At 42.8% G+C, this 26,709-nt stretch overlaps 1 protein-coding gene across 1 annotated transcript in view; it reads right to left on the minus strand.

Moving 5' to 3' along the window:
- Window positions 1–8,580: 8,580 nt before the first annotated feature.
- kcnk10b (potassium channel, subfamily K, member 10b) overlaps window positions 8,581–26,709 on the minus strand; it is a 29,099-nt gene continuing 10,970 nt past the window's right edge. Inside the window, exons 3-7 of the mRNA XM_056295402.1 lie at window positions 16,636–16,753; window positions 14,504–14,664; window positions 13,698–13,890; window positions 13,257–13,399; window positions 8,581–9,279 (exon numbers count right to left, since the gene is read on the minus strand). Coding sequence (XP_056151377.1) covers window positions 8,581–9,279; window positions 13,257–13,399; window positions 13,698–13,890; window positions 14,504–14,664; window positions 16,636–16,753 — 1,314 coding nt within the window. The remainder of the gene's footprint in view (window positions 9,280–13,256; window positions 13,400–13,697; window positions 13,891–14,503; window positions 14,665–16,635; window positions 16,754–26,709) is intronic.

Genomic DNA, 26,709 nt, shown 5'->3' on the forward strand with positions numbered 1-26,709 from the left:
TTTTGTTTATTATTTTGTTTATTTGGGTGTTGTGCACAACAGGGGTATTGCAGCACTGCAACTTATCAGTGTATAATTCATACTTGTATTTTGCATATATATATATATACTGCTCAAAAAAATAAAGGGAACACCTAAAAACACAATATAGACCTCGATGAATGAAATATTTCAGCTGAAAATGGAATGTGAGGAATGTGTTTAGAGCAAAATAACCTAAGAATGATCAATGGAAATCAAAATCATTAGCCCATTAAGGTCTGGATTCAGAATCATACTCAAAATCAAAGTGGAAAATGAGAACATAGGCTGATCCAACTTCTGTGGAAATTCCTCAAGACGATTCAAAATGAGGCTCAGTAGTGTGTGTAGCCTCCACGTGCCTGTATGCACTCCCTACAACGTCTGGGCATGCTCCTGATGAGACGACGGATGGTCTCCTAAGGGATCTCCTCCCAGACCTGGATCAGGGCATCGGTCAACTCCTGGACAGTCTGTGGTGCGACATCGCGTTGGTACGAGACATGATGTCCCAGAGGTGCTCAATTGGATTCAGGTCTGGGGAACGTGCAGGCAGGGCCATAGCATCAATGCCCTCGACATACAGGAACTGCTGACACACTCTGGCCACATGAGGACGAGCATTGTCATGCATGAGCAGGAACCCAGGGCCCACTGCACCAGCATATGGTCTGACAATGGGTCTGAGGATCTCATCCCGGTACCTAATGGCAGTCATGGTACCTCTGGCTAGCACGTAGAGGTCTGTGCGGCCCTCCAAGGATATGCCTCCCCAGACCATCACTGACCCACCGCCAAACCGGTTATGCTGGAGGATGTTGCAGGCAGCAGAACGTTCTCCACAGCGTCTCCAGACTCTCTCACGTCTGTCACATGTGTTCAGTGTGAACCTGCTCTCATCTGTGAAGAGCACAGGGTGCCAATGGCGAATCTGCCAACCAAGATGTTCTCTGGCAAAGGTCAATCGGGCTGCACGGTGTTGGGCTGTGAGCACAAGCCCCAATTGTGGACGTCGGGCCCTCATACCATCCTCATGCATTCTGTTTCTCACTGTTTGAGCAGAAACCTGCACATTAGTGGCCTGTTGAAGGTCGTTTTGTAGGGCTCCGGCAGTGCTCCTCCTGTTCCTCCTTGCACAAAGGACCAGATAGCGGTCCTGCTGTGGGGTTGTTGTCCTCCTGCGGCCCCCTCCACGTCTCCTGGTGTACTGGCCTGTCTCCTGGTACCTCCTCCATGCTCTGGACACTGTGCTGGGAGACACATCAAATCTTCTCGCCACAGCACGCATTGATGTGCCATCCTGGATGAGCTGCACTACCTGAGCAACTTCTGTAGGTTGCAGATACCGCCTCATGCCACCTCTAGTGGTGAGGGCACTAGCAAAATGAAAAACTAACCAAAGATCGGCCAGAAAAGATGAGGACAGGCAAATGGTCTGTGGCCACCACCTGCAAATCCATTCCTTTTATAGGGGTTGTCTTGCAAATTGTCTAATTTCCACCAGGTGGAAATTAGACAATTTACCAACAGGTGAAATTGATTCACAAATCAGTGTTGCTTCCTAACTGGACAGGTTGATATCTCAAAAAGTGTGATTGACTTGGAGCTACATTGCATTGCTTATGTGTTCCCTTTATTTTTTTGAGCAGTGTATATATATATATATACATATATAATTTTTTTTGTATTTGCGAACGATCATATGAATATTGGTACATACTGTTATTCTCTATCTACATCTATCTAAAGTATAATTCCATGCAACTCTACTTACCTTGTGCCTCGTCCAGATTATTCACACAGTCAACTCATACTATACCTGACCTTGAGGTAAATTTTTATCCTTATTAAAGAAGGGTTACATTATGTTATCTTATGTTATGTCATGTCTGATTGTGATGGGCGGATCGGGGCCAACTTTGATCATCTTGCATTGGGGCCCGGCACTGACTCGTAACGTCTGTGCTCAGCATGTCCAGCACTGATCCATTGTCGTCTTTCATTATCTCCACCAGCAGCAAAGGATAACTGGAGGAACACTGGATGAACCAAAAATAATTCGTCTTATTCACCTTGCCGCCACACGGAAGTGTCATAGTCCTCAATGTTAAAACGCTGCTATGAGAGGGCCGTCCGGGTAGTGTAGCAGTCTGTTCCGTTGCCTACCAACATGGAGATTGGCGGTTTGAATCCCCGTGTTGGTCGGGCGTCCCTACAGACACAGCTGGCCGTATCTGCGAGCGGGAAGCCAGACGTGGTTATGTGTCCTGGTCGCTGCACTAGCGCCTCCTCTGGTCGGTTGGGGCGCCTGTTCGGGGGAGGGGGAATAGCATGATCCTCCCATATGCCACATCCCCCTGGTGAAACTCCTCACTGTCTGGTGAAAAGAAGTGGCTGGCGACTCTACATGTATCGGAGAAGGCATTTGGTAGTCTGCAGCCCTTCCCTGGATCAGCACAGGGGGTGGAGCAGTGACCAGGACGGCTCGGAATAGTGGGGTAATTGGCTGCGTAAAATTGACCAAAAAAAATAAAGGGGGGGAGGGGACTCTATAAAAAGACAATTTCAAGCGTAGGATTAATCAGTCACAGCTGAAAATCATCTCAGTAGCTACAATAAAACATTTCCCATGGCTGGTCCGATGGCAGTGAGCTTTCAATGAATTGTATTTAAATATTAACAACTTTTTAATATTTCCCGTTCAGTCGACTTGGGCACTCTGAGAAAGTCTGATCATGGCAAGAAAAACTGTTTTGTCTGTCCGTGTGTGCGTGTATTTCCCTTCACCTGGTAGGCAAAAAAAGAGGGTGATTTGTCACCAAGTTTGAATACCGAAGGAGGGGAGATAAGTATGCACAGCGGAGATGTAAACTCTACTGAGTGCACCCCTCTAGTTAAGCAAGTTTCCTTCAGTCAGTGATACAAAAGAAAAGCTGGAGCCCCCAGAGATTCAATTTAATTTCTTCATGGTGTCAGGGAATTTCTCTTCGTGAGTAATTCACTGCTCTTACAACAGTGGGCGCATTATTTCAGTGGAGAACATCTTGACATGGGCAATGAGGGTTGAAAAATGTGTGTATCATCAAATTAGATTAAAAACTAAAACACTGTCCAGTTCTGTTCTTCCCATGTTATCCATCTGTGAATCCTTGAGTCTGCTGAAATGGGGTACACTTTTTGTACATGTCAACTATGATAATGTTAAAGTGTTCAAGAGTGGTTTCTTCTCTCATCAACTGCTTTCTGAAGTCCAATATGACAAGCAAATATCAATACGCTTTGCTGAGTGCTACTAATTTAAACAGCACCACCGCCAGATGACCATGTGCTTTAATATGAGATTGGAGTTTCATCGATCACATATTTTCAGAATACTAAGGAGTATCATTATGACGGTGCCTTAATCTTAAATTTCAGATAATGTGACGTGATACAATGCCATGTGGCCAAGGTGTCGCTGTCAAGAGTTGGTATCATGGATTCGTGGGTTTGTGCACCCAACCATCCAGGTCAAACCCTTTCACATGCTCTCACATGCCTGGCGCTGTTGCGTGTCATGTGAAAGCAGACCTTTCAACACAGCTGAGACTGAATGCGCGTTCAGATGGCCATCACGTTTCAACTCCATCACTTTCTCCTCCCCCTACTGGATGCGGAGACCCACAGATGACAGGTGTGAGGTTCGACTGTGATAACACAAAGTGGAAGAAGCAAAGCGCTTCGAGGATACAGATAAGGGGAGATAAGGGTTCACGGGATAAGACATAGAGATAGAGACATTCAGATGGTCAGGTGAGATGTATGCAGGGAGACGTGCAGTTTGGGATGGAGGCAGACAGAGAGACTGATCGATAAGCAGTATGATGGGAAGACCTCAGATATCAATGGAAATTATAAGTTGTTTTTTTTAAGGGGCAGTAAGAGTTTGGTATAGAGTGGCAGATGCAATTCCCCCCTTTTTTCCCCTCCTCAATTGTGCTTGGCCAATTACCTAACACTTTCGGGTTGTCCCGGTCGCTGCTACATCCCCTCTGCCAATCCGGGGAGGGCTGCAGACTACCACATGCCTCCTCCGACACGTGAAGTCACCAGCCGCCTCTTTTCACCTGACAGTGAGGCGTTTCACCAGGGGGACATGGGAGGACGCTATTCCCCCCAGTTCCCCCTCAACCCTGAACAGGCGCCCCAGCCAACTAGAGGAGGCGCTAGTGCAGCGATCAGGACACATACCCACATCCGGCTTCCCACCCGCAGACACGGCCAATTGTGTCTGTAGGGACGCCCGACCAAGCCAGAGGTAACACAGGGATTCGAACTGACTATACCCATGTTGGTAGGCAACGGAATAAACCACTACGCTACGTGGATGCTCCCGGTCGCATGTGATCGTTTTGCAGCCTAAATGTGTATCTGCCGGGGGCGTCCGGGTAGCGTAGTGGTCTATTCCATTGCCTACCAACATGGGTATGGCCGGTTCGAATCCCCGTGTTACCTCCGGCTTTGTCGGGCGTCCCTACAGACACAATTGGCCGTGTCTGCGGGTGGGAAGCCGAATGTATGTGTCCTCCACATGCCCCCCCCCCCGTGATCTGGGGAGGGCTGCAGACTACCACATGCTTCCTCCGATGCCTGTGGGGTCACCAGCCGCTTCTTTTCACCCGACAGTGAGGAGTTTCGCCAGGGGGACGTAGCGCATGGGAGGATCATGCTATTCCCCCAGTCCCCCCCACCCCGAACAGGCGCCCCGAGGAACATTACTTTTAAACATTTCAATAATTTTCTGACGCATTTGTGGCAAACTGGCGATCATTGCCCCATCTTTGCTAGGCCTTTCCTGGGTGTTGCTTTTGCACCAAATCATGATTACGATCAATCACCTGTTGATGTCACCTGTTTCAAATCTCATCGTTATTTAATTGTTTTACCTCGTTACTAGCTCTAAATTGCCCCATCCAGACCTTTTTTTTTAATGTGTTGCAGGCCTGAATGGCAGGTATGGATGTATATTGTGTTCATGCTGTCTGCAATGAAATATAAGTCAAAGTAACTTTAGAAATCACTGCTTTCTTTGTTTATTTGCATTTTCCATAACATCCCAACTTTTTCCAAGTTGGGTTTGTAGTTTCACCACATTTGGCACGTTTTCCTCAACACAAAGGCACACCCTCCAGACACTGCTGTATTGATAACATTGACTGGTAGTCTGATAGGATGAATAAATACAATAGCCCATGGATCACGGGTCTGTACACCCGACCATCTGGGTCAAAATAAATTAATAGAAAATCCCACTCATGTTGTAAAACAAGTGTGAATAAGTGGTGGCTGTGCCAGGTTTAATTCCTTTGATCAGTCTGTCAGTGGAGAGCCAGCATGAGTGAGGGGAGATGGATAAGGTGGGAAAGAGAGATAATGTGAAAGATTTACAAACAGAAAGGGAGACCGTCAGAGAGAAGATGAAGACAGGAAGGGGTCATTTTGACCTTGGAGGACTCCAACTGTAAGCGCACGCACACACCGAGCTACACTGTAGGATTTATAATCCTCATAGGCTTGCCCCCCGGTTTATTTCTTTTACTGTGTTCTCAGATGGGTTTTTTTTTTCCATTCTACTGGGTGTCACACACATAGACACACGTGACTGTGGCTCTTAGCCAGACAAATGGATGTGCCCTCGGGGCTCCATGCTGGGGCAGCATGGAGCCACACGCTAGAAGTCAATTATATAACAATGAATTCTGCCGCTTAATTAACCAAAAGCCTTTATCAAGCCAATACACTGCGATAATTTGTCTCTTTGTTTAAATTTGCTTTAGTTTCAAGGAATTTTTTGAGGGAAAAAAATGTATTTGTAGCCCCAGATGTCATGATGATGATGATGAGAAGAAGAAAAAAGAAGAGGTGAAGGAGGAGGAAGAAGAAGAAGAAGAAGAATATAAATTCTATATTGGGAGTATTTGTTAGAGTCAGTTAGTCGCGTTGTTAATATTGCTTTCTGTCAAGAACCTCAATTTCTCAACGGGCAATTAAGTCAATTGGAATTGAGTGAATCACCGTTTGAAAAGTAGCAGATCCTAATCAGTGTCACACAATATGGAGCATACAGCAACATTATATAGCATAAAGCATAACATTTGTGGTGATGTAAGGATGATTCTAATTTAGCAATAATTAGAACGCAAAGTAAAATTCTTTGCATGTGGCCAGGCAATCCAATTTGACCATTTCCTGTGAGGGGTAACCCAATTATCATGGCTTTAATCCTGTTAGTGACAACTTTGAAAGTAATGGCTCTTGTGAAACTTCATACATCACGAAAAGTTTAACACAACAACTGGCAAGAAGAAATCACACTTCTTCAGTTCTTTTTGTGGTATTTATTCCCAGGAAAAGGCACTCACTACATTTGATGTAATCTTTTCACAAAATTAACCGTTAACGCCTAAGAGTCTGAGCAAGATGTCACTAGTAATGGCAATGAATAGATCAGAGCTATTCATATGAGAAACACAGATTATGAGTACAACGAATATGTACACATTTTAACACTGGCCAATGGCACATCCCCTAAATGTTGTTAACGTACTGGACAGCAGTATCGGGACCAGTTCCCGTTATGCAGATGATACAAAGTAGTTCTAAAAAAATTTCCAAAAAGGACCAAAAGTTTTAGAAAACTAGCAAAGATTTTTGTGAGCACAGCTTTAGGAAACATAGAAAACACGACATTTTTTATTTTGTGTGGACTTACACACACCTTTTATCCTTGACATGGTAAGTTCCTTACATATACGTCAATACTTCATAACTGTGCTGAGGAAAAGAAATCGAAAAACTAGGAACGGCATGACACATTTACATTACATGTCCCTTAACAGATGAGTGAAAAAGTACACTTAAAGAGCAGGGATGATTAAAAAATGGAATAAACTTACATACAAACGTGCTACGGGAATATGAAATCAGTAGCACCAAATACAATAATTAAAAAAAGGAAGTCAATCAAGTAGTCTGACATTACTGTGAACTCGAGTCTCGTGTCTTAAAATAAATCCTCTGAAAATGTACAGCGGTTTCATCGATGCTCACAACTCCGAAAACAGAGTTGATGAACAACGATTCATTGAGGTGAACTCCAGCCCTTTGAACTTATATTGTGTGGTTTCTCACCTAGGAAACAAATAGCAAACAACGACTAAATTCTGTTGTTTTCTTCCTCGCCTGGTTTTGGTGAACAGCACATCTATGGAGAAAAGAATTATATTTCAGGGCGTCCGGGTAGCGTAGCGGTCTATTCCGTTGCCTAACAACAAGAGGATCGCCGGTTTGAATGTGTTACCTCCGGCTTGGTCGGGCGTCCCTACAGACACAATTGGCCGTGTCTGCGGGTGGGAAGCCGGATGTGGGTATGTGTCCTGGTTGCTGCACTAGCGCCTCCTCTGGTCGGTCGGGGCGCCTGTTCGCGAGGGGGAACTGGGGGGGGGGGATAGCGTGATCCTCCCACGCGCTACGTCCCCCCTGGCGAAACTCGTCACTCTCAGGTGAAAAGAAGCGGCTGGTGACTCCACATGTATCGGAGGAGACATATGGTAGTCTGCAGCCCTCCCCGGATCAACGGAGGGGGTGGAGCAGCGACCGGGATGGCCCAGAGAGCGGGGTGATTGGCCAGGTACAATCGGGGAGAAAGAAAAGGGGGGGGGGTGTATCATTTGGTTGAAACACCGACGGACGGTAGTACGGCAATAACTCAAAGCTTTTAAGTTGGTATGCTTCAATTAATCGCCATGATGCAGCAGTTTCCTGTCATTATAACCATGCACAATCAAAGTGAACAGTTTGTCATTTATGAGCTCTTAGTACAGTCGTTTATCTTCTAGGGCTACATTTTCAGTCGTATGCCATATAGGAGTAATTGTAAATGTCACTACGGTAAATGAACGTATTGTCTGTTGATATGGTAAAAGCGAGACTTCTCAGCATCCATTCATTAAACTCTGGAGTCATTTTTTTGTGGTGGGTAAAAATAGAAGCCACAGTATGAGACGGAAAAAGCACAGATCGATACTGTTTCTGGAGAAGGTCTCCTGCTTCCAATTTGTTTTTTTTTGTTTTGTTTTGTTTTCTTTTTAAAAGTGATATTCCACATTGTTGCCCAACTGTTTGAGTAAGAGCCACTCGAGGCAAGAAATTAATGTTTTGGCAAGAGAGATGTCCTTTGAGAAAAAGAAAGTTATCTTTTTGAGTTGCCTACTATACAGCATCAACTGAGAAATGAGGTATTTCATAACAGCCTGCATTATTTTCCTCCATTTTATTATTTTTTTGGCAACACATTTTCTTCACATGGCTGGGGCACAGTGATTGTGACCTTTCACAAAGCGAACCTGAATCAAAGCATTGGTAACAGAAAGGCACATTTCATGACATCTTAAAAATGCCTTGCACTCACCTCTCTCTCTCTCTCTCTCTCTCTCTCTCTCTCTCTCTCTCTCTCTCTCTCTCTCTCTCTCTCTCTCTCTCTCTCTCTCTCTCTCTGTCTGTGTCATCAATGCTGTTTCTCTATACATTTAGGCTCGTCTGTGGCTGACGCTCTCTTCCTTCCAGTATTCTTTCGTTCTCTCTCTCTTTGGCTGGTGTCAGTATGACCCCATTGAGCGTGGTGTGCTCTGCTGCATACTGTGAGAGATTTGTGAGGCTGGTGTTTCCCATCTTCCTCTCACTGTTTTCTTCCTCTGACCTCAAATCTCCCTCCTCTTCCTCACCCCTCCCCTCTCCCAATACAGCGCCACCACTGCTCATGCTTTCACACATCTGTCGGACGTCCTCAGGAATGTTTCTCTTCAGCTCACGGTTCTTGTTGCGCTTGGCCAGCTTGGTCAGGGATCCAAAGCGTAGGTTGAATAGGTTTTCCTCAGATGAAGAGGCCGTCTCTTGTGTCTGTTCCCCGACCTGATGGTCATACGGCTCACCTGCCCCCTTCAGCCTCAGGTTGTTCAGCTTGGTGTCGATGCTCTCCTGAGAGGAAGTCTTGAAGCGGCCTGCATCCAAACTGGTGAACATGGCTCTCTTCTCTGGGGAGAGCATGTCCAGGGAGTGGGCACGCTGCTCCAGACCTAGCTGACGGCGCTCCATGCTGCGGATGGTGGCGGCCCGCTGGAGCTTGTCATGGATCTCCACGCTGAGGCGCCGGCGTGTTTCCCTGAACTCAGCGCGTACATTTGCCTTCCACTCAGCGGCATGAGCTTTAAACTCTCCAACCTGTGAAAACAAGTCAAGTCAAGTTTATTTATATAGCACATTTAAAACAACCACAGCTGAACCAAAGTGCTGCACAAGCTTAAAATTCAATATAAAATAAGTGACACATATGAATATGAAAATATATGTAAAGAAAACATAATAAAAAAAGAACATAAAAATAAACAATAAAACACAAGCGTAAAGGTGTATTTGCACAATAAAATCATGGTATCAAGCTCAACTTGAATTGAATGCCAGCAAGAAGAGGTAGGTCTTTAACAAAGATTTAAAAGTCTCTTGGGGTCTGAGCAGATCTTATGTGTACTGGTAGATTGTTCCAGAGATCAGGGGCAGCCACTGCAAAGGCTCTGTCGCTTCTATTCTTAAGCCTGGATCTTGGAACATGTAAGAGCATCTGGTTTGTCGACCTGAGTGCTCTGACTGGTGTATGATGATTTATTAGCTCAGATAAATGAGGTGGTGCCAGCCCATTTAAAGACTTAAAAACAAGTAATAGAATCTTAAACTGGATCCTAAAACAGACAGGAAGCCAATGAAGGGGGGCCAGTACAGGCTTTATGTGATCATGTCATTTCTTTCCTGTCAGAAGGCAAGCAGCTGCATTTTGTCCAAGCTGCAGGTGACGAAGCGACAACTGAGCTACACCAACATACAATGAATTATAATAATCCAAACGAGAGGTAATAAATGCATGAATTACCCTTTCAAGATCATTTGGAGGGAGACAGGCCTTTACTTTTTCAAGAAGTCATAATTGAAAAAAACTTGTTTTGACAACTGAGCTTATTTGTTTATCAAAGTTAAAAGAGCTGTCAAAAATCACACCAAGATTCCTAACAGAAGGGCAACTGTAGGAAGCTAAGGGGCCAAGAGTGCTATCATAACCATCCAGAAGATCAGGTTGTCCATATACAATTATTCAGTCTTATTTTGATTCAGTTTCAGGAAGTTTAACTCCATCCATGTTTTGACATCCTTTAAACAACTCAGCAAATCCTGTATAGAAAATCTGCTGTTTGTTTTTATAGGTAGATATATTTGCAAATCATCAGCAAAACAATGAAAAGACATATTATGTTTTTTTTAAATGGACCCCAAGGGCAGTATATACAATGAGAAGAGAATGAGGCCCAAAATGGAGCCTTGAGGGACCCCACAGTTAAGTGGGGCTGCAGCTGAAGAGAATTGGTCTATATGAACAGAAAAGCTCTTATCTGACAGATAAGATTTGAACCATTCTAGGGCAGTACCTTTAATGCCTATGCACAGCTCAAGACGTGATAAAATAATATTATGGTCAACCATGCCAAAGGCAGCAGTCGGGTCCAAAAGCACCAGAACAGCAGAGTTCCCAGAGTCCACAGAGTCCACAGTTAAAAGAAGATCATTAAAAACTCTTACAAGGGCTGTTTCAGTGCTGTGACGTGATTTGAAACCAGACTGGAACTTTTCAGAAATGCCATAATTTCTAGGTGCATTTGTAATTGTAGACAAGCTACTTGCTCTAAGACTTTTGAAAGAAAAGGCAGCTTAGAAATTGGCCTGAAGTTAGAAAGAACAGAGGGATCAAGATTGCTCTTTTTGATGAGGGGCTGTACTACAGCATGTTTGAAAGCAGCTGGAACACAGCCTGAGAGAAGAGACGTGTTTATCAAATTTACAATGCAAGATCCAACAGTGGTAAAAACATCCTTTAACAGTCTGGGTGGAATACTGTCTAGGGGGCAATGTGAAGGCCTCAAATGCTTAACTATCTCAGATATAAAGGAGAGGGACATGGGCTCAAACTGTTCTAAGACAGCTGGGCACATAGAATAAACAGCAGGATCTGAGGCCGAAGAAGATGGTGGGGCCCTAATAGCAGAGATCTTATCTGTAAAAACTTTAACAAATTCTTCACAGAGCGTGGGTGTTGGTACAATGGAAGGAGAATCACATGGATTTATAAGAGAGTTAATAGTATTAAAAAGAACCTGAGGCCTATGACAACTGTTGGACACAAGGTTTGATAGGAACTGTGTTTTTGCAGATTTAATGGCTCTCTGGTACTCTGATAAGCAGTCTCTTAGAAATCCTAAGGAGACATGAAGTTTGTCTTTCTTCCACTTTCTCTCAGCACATCTACATGCACGTCTAAGAGCGCGGGTGGTGTCACTGAGCAATGGCTCTGTCACTGGTTTAGGGCGTTTGGTTGTAACAGGAGCAATCAAGTCCAGTATGTCAGTACAGGTAGAGTTAAAAAGAGTGGTAATGTCATCACTACTGAGATTACAAGAGTCATCCAGGGTGTGAAGCATAGAGTCTTTAAAAGCAACAGAAAACTGAGACGTCATCAAAGGGTTAATCATGCGCAGGCAGCATGCCGGGGCGCGCGATTTAACCTGAGAACAAGGCAGCATCACAGTAAATAACACAGGCAAATGGTCCGATCTACGTGTATCACATATTTCACTGATGCAGACACTTAAACCAAAGGCCAGCACAAGGCCCAGAAACAAAACAAAACAGAACAGTTGGAAAAAGGATCAGAACTCTTATGTGGTGTGGCAACATATTGCATATAAGCGAGTCACATAAAGGGAAAAAAAACATCATTTTCAACATCATCTCAATATGTTTGCTGTAGGGCTAATACTCAATTAGCAGCCATAATACTAAGCAGTCTTCTGTGTGTCGTGACGCCACCGGAGGACAATCTGTCATTGTTACGACCCTTACTTCATTGTTTGCCACTACTTTTGGTCATTGTCCAATACTATTATAACCATGAAATTGTCTTGTGCCAGCGAAGGCAAATTACTACTTATTTTGTCAGTTCAAGTTTTTATTTTGACAGGAAGGAAGACAGAAAGCAAGTTTAGGATGTGCCCACTTTGCACACCCATCCAGCGGAGGCACCAGAAAGCCCCACATTTATCCTGATCTTATTTAGGCCTATCACTTAAAAAAACACAAAACACACACTGTCACAAGTAATACGCTGGAGCGCTTTTGCTATACAGTATGTAAGGCTCATTAAAAGGCCCACATAAATTTTGCCAGAGTGTTAACCTTTTTTTAGCGATGTGATTAACAACTTCAAATCAAAGTAGACAGGACAGGGTGTCTGGGTGGCGTGGTGGTCTGTGCCATTGCCTACCAACACGGGGATTGGTGGTTCGAATCTCCGTGTTACCACCGGCTTGGTCGAGTGTCCCTACAGACACAATTGGCAGTGTCTGCGGGTGGGAAGCCGGATGTGGTTATGTGTCCTGGTCGCTGCACTAGCGCCTCCTCTGGTTAGTCGTGGTGCCTGTTCAGGGGAGAGGGGGAACTGGGAGGAATAGCATGATCCTCCCATGTGCTACATCCCCCTGGTGAAACTCCTCACTGTCAGGTGAAAAGAAGCAGCTGGCGACTCCACATGTATTGGAGGAGACATGTGGTAGTCTGCAGCCCTCCCCGGACCGGCAGACGGGGTTGGAGCAGAGACCAGGATGGCTCAGAGAGAGGGGTAATTGGCCAAGAACAACTGGGAGAAGAAAAAAAAAGGCAATCTAAATAGGAAGGTAGCACATTTTCCAACATCTGATATTTCTGAAAGCCTTGGGTATGTATAGCTGACTGAAGAACATGAGAACAGGGGACTCAGGGTCATGACCCTCTAAACAACAACAGCAGCAAACAGGCTCAGCTAGCCTGGCCTTTGTGGTTTTGAATGTTGAAATCTGGGAGTGAAGGGCTATGAGCTTGTTTACTATGTTTTAATCACCATCTCTCAGTCACCCCTATTGATATTTGCTAGTCATATTACGCTCCAGGGAAGGCGATATGTTACACATAGCTGGAAAACCTCAACCCATAACAGTGAGTCACTAGGGCTGCATAAGGGCAGACGCAGAGGGGAAAGGGGAGAATGGAGGCTGCAGCTGAGTGACCTTTTATTTCCCACTGCTCTAATATAATGAAACATAATGTAATTGAATGAACCCCACCTCCTCTTTGGTCTTTTTGGATAACACTCGCAGCCGGTCTGCGATGATACTCAGGAGCGCGGCAAAGTAAGCCAAGCCCACCAAGATCCAGAACCATACCAGGGGCTTGTACCACTTCATATAATCAATTTTACGGTTCCCACCTAGAGGCGAAGGAAAAAATAAACTTAAGGTCAAGTATTCTTCACAGTTAGATTAGATCAGTTAGAATCAGTGTTAGCCGCATGGTCTTATTCGGTTCATATAAATTGCTATGTCACATCTCAACAATGCAGTGTTTTATTTTTTATTTTTAATGAGAGCCACGCTTCCAAGATCAACCAAGCATTCACATTATTATATAGTTGAAGTCATCACATTAAACCTACTGTAAAAGGATGATAGATAAAAACATTGCTAGAAAGAAGATGACAGTTTTTTTTTTTAACAATGAGAGCATACCAGCTACGTAGTCTCCTATTCCAACTGTGGTGAGAGTAATGACAACGAAGTAGATGGCCTCCAGCATCGTCCAACCCTCGATCTTTTTGAAGATGACAGCCGGGATGGTGACAAAGACGAGGAAACCGGCAAGGATGAACAGGAGGGTGGATGTCACTCTGATTTTGGTCTGGCTGATCTGTTTGTGTTTTTGCTGAAAAAGAAACGACCGCAAACATCACGAAAAATGGATCAGGCAAGCAAACAAACAAAACAAAGACATCATGGAACGCCTGTGGAAGTTACTGTGATTACTAAAACTCGGTGAAATCGGGATGTCTTAAAAGCAAACGACACAGGTCACTAGTGCTCATTTGGTTTAACCCCTCAGTGGCCGTTTGAGAGAAACAACTTGCATATATACAAATATGGGTAAGCTAACTGGCAAATTCTTGGGTTGGTTGAAGTATAATAAAGACATCTACCCTGAGCTCATCAACTCTGACTCAGAACATCTCATCATCTTTGCTCTTGTCTCCTCCATACTCCAGCGCACCTGGTCCTGGCGACAGAAAAAATCCCACCTAATCTCTACAAGTGTTCACATCTTTTGAAAGAGGTAGCTTAATGCTCAATAAAACTAGCCAAGAGAGTGTGGATAAGAAGGCTGGATTTAAGGGATCATGCTGTCTGCATGAAAGCAATTGTAAAACCCCTGAGACAACACTTTGTGTGTCACTGCAGGAAACATGGTGGTGCTTTTATGTTATTTTACTTCATGCCATCTACACAAACATTAACAAGAAAGGGTAAAAATTACTACTCACTCTGAATATTTTCTCAACTCTCAAGATGCTTTTAACAAAGACGGTCCCCAGCTGGTCCCCAATCCCGGCCAACAAAAAACCAAACAGTGGGATACCAAATATTGCATACAGGATACAGAAGATCTTGCCACCCTCTGTGCTTGGAGCAATGTTCCCATACCCTGTAGGAGAAGGGAAGAACAAGGTGAAGGTAGAAGGTAGAGAGAAATATTAAATGAAGTTTAAGAAGTAGGAAAAAAAGGAGGTGGTGAAGGAGTGCTGTGATGAAGAAGTGGAGGACAAGGAGGGTTTCTCTTTTCAGAAGACTGAAAAGAGAGAAAGAAGAGGATAATCAAGACTTTCCTGTGCATTAACATGACCAACTGAAGCATTATGTGTAACCATGACACAGTTCCTCGAGCACAAGTCTGGGGTAAATAAGCTCATAGAGACAATAATTATGTTGCCCTGTAAAAAATGACATTAATTACAGCCCTGCAGTAACAGAGGCCCAGAGATTCAATGGCAAATAAAAAAGCACAACCCTAACCAACCTCCCTATTTCAGTCCTGTGTGAAGAGTCTAATAACCTTTATTCATAATAATCAAAAGGATAACTATACAGATGAGATGACCTATTATCAACTGCATATTAAGACATAAAACAGCGTTTCTCCGAGAACTCACTGGGACATCTAAACTGGGATGTCAGTGTGACGAGTGTCCATCAATGCGGCATTTACATTTTCACTTCCTTTACCCCCATTCTACTGTGTTCTTAAGCTGCAGTACTGTAAATACTCAAGAGGAACTGTTATCAGTATGTGATAAAAAAATTAAAAAATTCACAAATGGTACGTTTACACAAATAATAGGAGTAGTTTTGCTTTTGAAATTGAGCAAATTTCATCAGTGCAATATCTATTGAGGGCTCTAAAAAAGTTTCTTTATGTTTCAACTTAATTACTTTATTATAATAATTCTTGATGTCTACCAATTAGAGTAATGCGTGTGGTCTGAAAGTGGCTGCTGATACTGGGTCACTCCTTTGGCATGTATACTGAAGGAAGCTGGATGGACATCAACACATTAGCAAATGCCTAGACAAGTTACTTTGAGCTCTATCATCAGACATGAATTATAGCTTTCTTTCCCCCCAAATCAATTAGATGATAGGCACTGCCTAATGGGGAGGGTATGCTACATTAAATAATGGCAGTGCAAGTATGGAAAATGCATCCTCCCTAAATAACATTCAATGTCAACAACTTCCTATTATTAAAACCTACATCTGCTCTTTATGTGGTACATTATTTATTTATTTATTTATTTATTTATTCATTCGTTTAACTGGTCAGATTAATTTATGAAGAATTCTTGCTCACGATGGCGACCTCCTGAGAGCACTTCTTAGCCAGATGAAATGTTAAGAAAAACATATAGACACCATGTGTATTGCTGTCGCTACAGCCTGATCTGAAGAAAAACGAATTTATCAGAAATGTCTGCCCTGGTTGCTTAAGCATCCATGATAACCCCCCCCCCTTTTTTTCGCCTCAATTGTACTTGGCCATTCGCCAATTACCCCACTCTTCCAAGCCAATCTGGGGAGGGCTGCAGACCACCACATGCCTCCTCCGACACGTGGAGTCGCCAGCCGCTTCTTTTCTTCTTTTCACCTGACAGTGAGGAGTTTCACCAGGGGGACGTAGCACGTGGGAGGATCATGCTATTCCCCCCAGTTCCCCCTCCCCCCTGAACAGGCGCCACGGCTGGCCAGAGGAGGCGCTAGTGCAGCTATCAGGACACATACCCACATCCGGCTTCCCCACCCGCGGACACAGCCAATTGTGTCTGTAGGGACACCCAACCAAGCCGGAGGTAACACGGGGATTCGAACTGGCGAGCCCCGTGTTGGTATTCAATGGAATAGACCGTTAGGCTACCCAGATGCCCCCATTCATGATAATCTTGATCTTCACAGGAGAAAAGATCCCCCACGTAGCACCACTGCACCAAGGTAATGGCATAATCAGTTAGCCCTGAAACCACCGGTAAGTGGGAGGGATTTACACTGGGGCGGGGGATGGGTAATATAAAGCCAGTAAGGACATTTCACTATATGAGAGGGTTGATGAGAAAGCTCACTGTACCTATGGTTGTGATGACAGTCCCAGCGAAGAAGAAGGCACTGCCCAGGTCCCAGTGACTGGAATTGTAGGTCGTGTCGCCGATGGGACTTACTCCTGCACTCACAGCATCTATGGCATGCTGAAAAAATTATGGTCATAAATCAAATGAATCTAATCATTCAGTCACCCCCTTTGCCCCCCCCCCACACACACAAGGGAGGTCAAAGTTAAACTTCTATGACCGCTGGGCCAACCTGCAGCCACCTGCTGGCTAAAGTGTTGACTTGGTAGAATTAAACACAACAGCTGAGTCAAAGTGAGTGGTTACTTTTTTTACCGGATAAAATAAAACAGAAAACCAACCGTCTGAGTGTCACTGCCTACAAACACCTGAACATTGTATTTTGCCAAATTAAATCTTAGTCTAGTAAACAGTGGTTTTGCAGGGCTGGAATTACATGCCAGCTCAGAAGATGGCAAATCAACAAAAACACGTGTCTGCTTTGATTCATTATTTTATTGCACCATGGCATAAATGAAACCACCTCTGGTGTGTGTGTGAGAGACATATGCTGCTGGTTATGTAACATGCATGAGGTGATGGATTGACTCTGGTTTCCTTGATCAACCTGGAAGCTCACTGGTCAACAAAAGAGGAGGGGCGATAGGATAGAAGGGAGAGGTCTTTGAAAATGTGCGAAAAAAGAAGTGAAGAAGGATTTGGAATAAAGTGGAGATGAATTAATCCCACAACATTACTGATCAATGTTGCAAGCAAACCAGTCGAACATCTAACAGATTTCTAAAATACACCTCAACCATTTAATTTTTTCAGTATCTAATCATGTCAATGTCATAGTGTTGACTGAAGAATTGAAAGACTACGTCAAATTGCTTAATGTGATGCTTTCCTACAGAAAACCCCTCCTTATGAAGACGAAAAACGAAATTAACGGTCACATAATTTGAGTCAAAACACTGAATAACTACCCAGTCAATATTCCTGTGCAGATGTGCATGAACAACTAGGATAACGCCTGTTCACCATCTGGCTGTACACAGTTGACATTTCCTCCTCTCTACATTTCCTTTTCCTGTTTTATTTCTCTGTTTTTGCTGGAAAACATCCCGTTGCACAGACACCTGCTGATAGAAAACTTTTTTTCTGATGTCAAGGTTGTCAGGCCCCTACTCCTTTTCTTTATCCCTCTCTAAATCAAGGCAAACATTAGCCAGCTGGACTCCTTTACATTTACTGCATCGTTCTGCCCCGTTTTCCTCCTCTGTATTCTGCACAACATAACCAGAAAAAAAAAAGAAAGAAAGAAAAAGCTGGCCCTAATACCTCCCATTGTCTGGAAATGAAAATTAATTAAATGTTTAATGACTGGTTAAAACAATGCAATTGCAATTCCATTTCCTTGTGGAGATTTATAATTTGAATTCATTTGATTTGGCCCCGAGTAAACCTCCACTCTTGTAATGAAAAAGGCATTTTATCTTAGGTAAGCACTTCAGAAATAAATTGCTCTAAGCTATTTCTCATACACCACTGGTAGACAACTTTTATAATTCAGACAAGCCCTTTACCCAAAGAGATGATCCTCTCACGGGCTGTGCAAACTGTGCGTTGGTATGATGTGTCTTCCTTATGAAATATGGATCAATTCTTATGGTATGCACTTGCGAAAACCTGGCAGAGCAGGGAACTGTTCTTCACATCACTGAACATGACTGCACATGCCCTCTCTTCAATATGCATGTGATGGAGATCCACATCACCTAAGCTCTGTCTGTACAGTATCCCAGAGAGAGCGGTTTCTGCATCTAAAATTTGCCAAATACAGTGATGTGATTTCACTGCTTTATATGGATTACAACAAAGGAGTAATTATGAAATAAATCTAAAATAACCCTCTTCTGGAGTCAAGGGAGAGCCATAAATAGCCCTGTACTGTATTTGAATACTTCATGAGAGTCTATTTTGGTCTCTTATTTTTTCACAGCCAGCATCATGCTGAATTTTTGATGAGCAAAAGCATAAATTTCCATTTCTGAGGCATGAGAAAGATGGTTTTGATTTTCACTGTAGGCTGTTAATTGGGATGGCATCAACAATTTTTATTTTATCTTCACTCTCCCCGTAAATTTCCTTCCGCTCAATGCCGGCAAGACAGAAATATTAGTCATCAATGCTGAAATGGAAAGATCTCACCTTGCAGATGTCATTTTAAGACCGAGGGACTATGTTATTTCTTAAAGTTTGTCTTTGGGGGAAAAAAAATACTGTTTTGTTTTTGTCCATCCATCCATTATCAAAACTGCTTATCCTACTCAGGGACGTGGGGATGCTGGAGCCGATTGTATCAATTATTATTAATGTCACACTTGATCCTACTCTCTCATTTGACAACCATGTACAAGAGGATACCAGAATAGAATTTTTCCCCCTCAAAAACTCAGGCCCATTTTCTTAATGGCTGTCGCTGAGACTGTAGCTCATGCATTTAGACTTGATCACTGCAATGTCTTGTTTTCTGGCCTAACAGTGTAACAACTACAGATGTGTAGATTCGCTAGCCCTTGGCTAACGGGTCGGACCCTTTAGTTGACTGGTTAGTGCAGTCGCCCATGGTGCGGGGAACCTAGGTTCTTGTCCATTGCATCCAATGAGCCCACGCCTCAGTATTTTTTCAGCCTGATACCATCTAAGAAGAAATATTCTCCAGGAGCCTCGCTGGTGGCAGCCAGCAGAGAGCCCATTGTCACTGTGGATGCTCCCAGTGCCAGGGCTTTGGTGATGTGCCCAACGGTCTGGATGCCACCATCGACGATGACTGGCAAACCAAAGCATCTGGCATACTCTTGACACCTTATAGACGGCTGTGGTCTACCACATGTCAGAACTTCCTGTTTAATGCACATGGAGCCGCTGCCTATACCCACTCTTAATTTGTCAGCTCCTGCACGCCTCTGAGCGCATATGCATCCCACCGCTGCCACTAATGTAGCGAGAATTCAGGGGGCAACCAGGAATCGAACCTGGGTTCCTCACACCACAGGCGACTGCACTAACCAATCAACTAAGGGGTCCGACCCGTTAGCTAAGGGCCAGTGAGTCTACACATCCGTGGTCATTACACTGTTATAGTATTAAAGACATACTTTCACGAAATTCTGCCATACAATGCCAGTCCTGGCCTCCCCTTGCCAAGCTAAAAAAAACATCTGTTCAAGCTAACCTATGAATGACTGAGGTCTGCACATCAGCCTTTTTCATTACATAAGGTTTGAGCCTCAAAATGCGTATTTACTACTCAGTGGATGGAAGACTCAGAAAAGCATAACCACACTATGACGCATATATCCATTAAAAATATGACACGTTAAGGGTTTTGTTTATGAGATGCATAAATAACCACCTCTGAAATGCAATCAAAAAGAAATAATTAGCGCTTAATAATAGCTGCAAATGAATGAATGAATAATAGCTGCAAATGAACAACTATGTGCAATAATCCCATGCACTTTTTTTGAACTTTAAAAGCCACTGCTATCTTTTATTGTCTCATTATCATTTTTTTGCTACCTCACTTATTTTTTACTACCTCACTTGTTTATATACTAAATGTTGTTTGTCTTTGTTTTCATCTTGGTTTTTTTTTTAATCATTTACCTTGTCTTGTGCTGCTGGTCTGAGAATCACCAAATGTAATTTCGTTGTGTACGCATAATGACAATAAAGTATCTTATCTTAATTAGCCATTCCTCCATGAAGTAATGGCTACAGCATTGATTTATACCCTCATAGCTACTATTGCATTCAATCAATCAATCAATCAATCAATCAATCAATCAATCAATCAATCAATCAATCAATCAATCGATCAATCCAGTTGCATTTTATATAGTGCTTTTCTAGCTGCAACAACCACACAAAGTGCTTTACATTTAATTCACTAATGACACAATCAGCGAATAATCTAATATCAGACAAGATAGAAAATAATAAAAATTTCACCTGTCACAATGCTGCATGCTACAGTCATAAAGTGGTGACATATTATTTACAATTAAACTCACCTCATGGCTCTTGTTTATATACGGTACAGCTGGATGCTACTGTCATTTCACACATGCATATTTGGGGACTTAAAAAGAAAGGGTAACTAACTATTGAGGCAAATACTTGAATTTACTCATATCTAAATTGTAATGGCATATTTTGTATTTACTTGTGGCTGGATACTTCAGCTGGACATGACTAGCTTTTTTCAGATATGCTTCTCCCATATTGGCAGCAATAATCAAGCTTTATGAGCACTATAGATGATTTAGTGTGATCTAAATAGGTCTGTATAAGTCAGATCTATTAGATGTAGACCATATTTTCATTCAGTAGAGCTTTTATAAAATGAATTGTAGACCTTCTGGTTAAACAGGGTGGCCTTCTTCTCTGCCCCTCCTCAATTTTCTATTATAGCTTCATGTAACTGAATTATTGCCAGTTTGCCATTAAAGGGGTGCTCAGCATTAATAATGGCCAAAATATCTCAATATGTTTTTATCTTTATCTTATTTCTACCTCTGCCATGAGCTACCCCAGTCTAAATAGAATCAGATGTCCATTTCGTCTCCTAGTTCAGTTTCCATGAAGCTAACCAGGCACAATAGTCCTGCTGGAGAAAAGATAGTAAAGGCATTCAATTATGAGGGCACTTGTTCAGTTCAGACATTCATTAAAAAAAAACAAACTACAAAGACTTTCAAATCTAAATTTCATCCACCTCAGCTTCGAGATACACGTTCACTATACAGATGATAAAATGCTGCCACTCCACATGTGATTCAGGATTTGTTTGAAGGCTTAACGTAATGCCACTCTAGTTTCCTTTGGTTATATCTCTATGGGAAATATGAACGATTTTTTTTTCATGTAACACCTGTAATAAGACCCATTGTTACTCAAGCATAAGTGATTTGCACATATGTTTTGAAGCCTGTTTCCATGATGCGACTACAATGGTAACATTAAGCTAATCTGAACCGCGTTTCTATGTGACAGCCACTCAACATCTAGCTTTTGTTTATGACATAAATACCTCAAAATTCACAAAAACCAAGGTTTGCTCGTTAATTTCATTTCACAGAGCGAAATGGCCAAATGTCATAAGCACAACAGAGAAAGAACCTTAATACAAGGCACTTAAAGAAAATCTATTAATTTTTCACTTATAGAAAGAGATGAGTCCCCGTGTTACCTCCGGCTTGGTCGGGCGTCCCTACAGACACAATTGGCCTTGTCTGCGGGTGGGAAGCCGGATGTGGGTATGTGTCCCAGTCACTGCACTAGCGCCTCCTCTGGTCAGTTGGGGCGCCTGTTCGGGGGGGAGGGGGAACTGGGGGGGAATGGTGTGATCCTCCCATGCACTATGCCCCCCTGGCAAAACTCCTCAGTGTCAGGTGAAAAGAAGCGGCTGGCGACTCCACATGTATCGGAGGAAGCATATGGTAGTCTGCAGCCCTCCCTGGATCGGCAGGGGGGGTAGAGTAGCGACTGGGACAGAGTGGGGCAGAAGAGTGGGGGTAATTGGCCGGATACAATCGGGGAGAGAAAAAAGAAAAAGAAAGAGACGAGGGTACTGCTAGGTCAAAAATGTGACCTCACTTCCAGGTTTTATCTCTCAAAACTGGCCCGTTCTATCCAATACTGAGCCTCACAAAACTGATACTAATGACAGAAATAGGACCCAATAGTTTGCTCAACTTCTAAAAATGTCACATCAACATCATAAGGAGAAAATTTGTGGGAATGAGGCCAAACCACCAATTACTACAATTGTGCACTAATGCCAGTCCTTTAGCTACCGGCTTCTTCAACCACCTGAAAACACACAAAATCCTCGGGGAAGAGGACACGAAAATTCCACCCAGAGTGATCACAGATGATGGATTTTTAGGAATTTTCACAGCACAGAGTTTTATTGCAGAAAATTTGCTTCAAGTCCAACATTCCCACCAGTGTTGCTCTACAGCTAGGTGACTCATCAAACAGGCAGGAATGCCAAGTATCAGTGACAGCATGACTTCAAGTTGTGTCGCAGTGTGAGTTATCCCAACGGCACTGGCAGCAGGCAATTAGGTACACCATTTTCATGAGTACACAGTAGGTGGGTGGGTAATGCTTATACTGAGGCAGACATGGGCATGACAGATGACTCAACACACGCCCACACACGAACACACATTTTCAAGCATATCCATCTCAAATCTCTAAATTATTCAGTAATACAGATCCTTTCAACAGGTACACACACAAGACATGCATACAAACACCAATTAAAATTGTCATCTTTCTGACAACTTCGCAAAACACGGTGAGTCACCACGGTTGTGCTGCCACCTGCTATTGTATTTCAGAGATCAACGATTGAGCGACGGGTTTGGCACGGAACTAACAGCAAGCTATGGAGCCTGTTAGAGGACGAAATTAACTCTTTGAGAGATTACTTAAAACACAACATGTCCTGCAGGCCACTTAAATATAGTTTGATTTCTGAAGGTTGCTTGAGATTGAAATACAAAGTAAATGCTATTGGTCATGATGTATTTTGAGGAACAATTAAATTCAAAAAGCCCAACATTTTGTAAAATCACTTTTATATCTTTTTTTAATGCATGCTCAATAATCCAGGTAAGGAAACCACAGAAGGGTGAATCAGTTCATCTGGACACAACTTTTAGTGGGAGAGAATAACTGCCACTATAATCTCCCTCTAAACGTTGTGTCCAAATGGACTGATTCACCTTTCTGTGAGTCACTTTTATAGTTAATTCTTTGCGATGGGATGATATCATAGCTGCACTAACGGGACCTGAATCTGAACATTTGTCCAGGAGACAGACTATTCTGTGATTCAACGGCTACTGCTAGTGTTACCACTTTTTAATGGGGGCAGGTCTGTGACTGCTAGCCTGTGCAATGAATAATTGATTCCCCATGGACCTCAGGCACACCATGCGAAAGGTTTTTATTTCCACACCTTCCTTCAGGAAATCCCAACATTGATTTTTAAAAATATATGATAGTCTTTTTAGGTCTCAAAGGCTGGTCAACACAAAAGAGAGGGGAAGATAACTGAAGATGTTTCATGGAAAAATGAAAGAAAAAGCAGGTTTTGGTGAAGAGAGATGGAGAGAGAGATAGACAGACAATCCAATATCCACTGGGGCAGTGCTCAAGAAGCTAAAATCAAATGGAACCATTCTAGTGGAAACTAGAGCACACCAAATGCCATGTGGTTGGGTCTCTCTTTGGGGTCATTTCAAGCTGAAGAGCCCAATGAGGCAACACATGAGCAACACAGAAAAGTACTGCAAAAGGTTGTCTTTGCTGTCTTGGTAGCAATATCACATGGTATGGTTTTCCTGCAAAAATAAACTGTTGGTTGACCTCTGGTCCTCTCCTCCAGGAACTCTGTCCATATGCTTCCTGTAGAACACTGCATCAGGTACTCGTGTTGGTAAATCATATTTTGCTTTTGCTAAGCTCTCCAACAAAAATCACCTGGATAGACACAGGCCATCATATTTTCTTAAACAATGAACAATTAACACATCACCTGACTGGAAAAGAAAACTCAACCGATCTTACTCCAGCTACTTTTCCATTGTCATAGACTTTCACAACGCAAACCTTTTTTGTTTGGTCGACTCCATGACAAATGTCATATATCTCAGATAATTTTCCAATTACAAATCTATTTGTACATGCCTCCTTAGCATATTGATCCTGGGAGTTGACTTATAGTATAATTCTAGAGGTGATGTCAGAGTGCAGTCTGAGGCATCGCTATTCTTTGTCATATACACTACCGTTCAAAAGTTTGGGATCACATTGAAATGTCCATATTTTTGAAGGAAAAGCACTGTACTTTTCAATGAAGATAACTTTAAACTAGTCTTAACTTTAAAGAAATACACTCTATACATTGCTAATGTGGTAAATGACTATTCTAGCTGCAAATGTCTGGTTTTTGGTGCAATATCTACATAGGTGTATAGAGGCCCATTTCAAGCAACTATCACTCCAGTGTTCTAATGGTACAATGTGTTTGCTCATTGGCTCAGAAGGCTAATTGATGATTAGAAAACCCTTGTGCAATCATGTTCACACATCTGAAAACAGTTTAGCTCGTTACAGAAGCTACAAAACTGACCTTCCTTTGAGCAGATTGAGTTTCTGGAGCATCACATTTGTGGGGTCAATTAAACGCTCAAAATGGCCAGAAAAAGAAAACTTTCATCTGAAACTCGACAGTCTATTCTTGTTCTTAGAAATGAAGGCTATTCCATGCGAGAAATTGCTAAGAAATTGAAGATTTCCTACACCGGTGTGTACTACTCCCTTCAGAGGACAGCACAAACAGGCTCTAACCAGAGTAGAAAAAGAAGTGGGAGGCCGCGTTGCACAACTGAGCAAGAAGATAAGTACATTAGAGTCTCTAGTTTGAGAAACAGACGCCTCACAGGTCCCCAACTGGCGTCTTCATTAAATAGTACCCGCAAAACACCAGTGTCAACATCTACAGTGAAGAGGCGGCTGCGGGATTCTGGGCTTCAGGGCAGAGTGGCAAAGAAAAAGCCATATCTGAGACTGACCAATAAAAGAAAAAGATTAAGATGGGCAAAAGAACACAGACATTGGACAGAGGAAGACTGGAAAAAAGTGTTGTGGACGGATGAATCCAAGTTTGAGGTGTTTGGATCACAAAGAAGAACATTTGTGAGACGCAGAACAAATGAAAAGATGCTGGAAGAATGCCTGACGCCATCTGTTAAGCATGGTGGAGGTAATGTGATGGTCTGGGGTTGCTTTGGTGCTGGTAAGGTGGGAGATTTGTACAGGGTAAAAGGGATTCTGAATAAGGAAGGCTATCACTCCATTTTGCAACGCCATGCCATACCCAGTGGACAGCGCTTGATTGGAGCCAATTTCATCCTACAACAGGACAATGACCCTAAACACACCTCCAAATTGTGCAAGAACTATTTAGAGCAGAAGCAGGCAGCTGGTATTCTATCGGTAATGGAGTGGCCAGCGCAGTCACCAGATCTGAACCCCATTGAGCTGTTGTGGGAGCAGCTTGACCGTATGGTACGCAAGAAGTGCCCATCCAACCAATTCAACTTGTGGGAGCTGCTTCTGGAAGCGTGGGGTGCAATTTCTCCAGATTACCTCAACAAATTAACAGCTAGAATGCCAAAGGTCTGCAATGCTGTAATTGCTGCAAATGGAGGATTCTTTGACGAAAGCAAAGTTTGATGTAAAAAAAATCTTATTTCAAATACAAATCATTTCTAACCTTGTCAATGTCTTGACTCTATTTTCTATTCATTTCACAACATATGGTGGTGAATAAGTGTGACTTTTCATGGAAAACACAAAATTGTTTGGGTGATCCCAAACTTTTGAACGGTAGTGTACACTAAGGTCAAATGACACTGTTAAGGTGTACTGTAAAAATGCCTGTTAAAACCATGATGGGAATGATGTGTTCTACTTGTAATATGGGCCAATTCACACAAATCTCAGCTGGGAGACATGTTCAGCATAAACACGTCAAGAGCCAAATCAATAAAAAAACATGTGGAACCTTGAAGCGACAGATTCCATCAGCCAAATCCTCTTCTAAGTAGATCACTCATTATGTATGCATAGGTCTAGTGGCCAGCTTCATCCCTGTGACTGGTTGGGCTCACCTCCATTACATGGCCTCATCCATATGAGGAGGAGTTTGCCATAGAGAGAGTCATTTTTTCTGATTATCAGCCATCTCTATTTGGATGTAAAGTAACTGTTGTTTCATGATTAGCATTGTAGTATTAGTGGATCACCAAATTCCTGTAAATTTGCAACTTCCAGGAGCAGTACAACTACTATATTTCATGCTCACCTAAATGACAAATATTACTGATAATTGACTATCAGAAATATTTTCTCACTTACTTCCTTACATAAAAAAGCCATAATAATAATAATAATAATAATAATAATCCATTTTATTTATGGACACTTTTCAAAGCCATCAAGGG

This window comes from Lampris incognitus, chromosome 16, assembly GCF_029633865.1.
Source record: "Lampris incognitus isolate fLamInc1 chromosome 16, fLamInc1.hap2, whole genome shotgun sequence".
In the NCBI taxonomy this organism is placed as follows: Eukaryota; Metazoa; Chordata; class Actinopteri; order Lampriformes; family Lampridae; genus Lampris; species Lampris incognitus.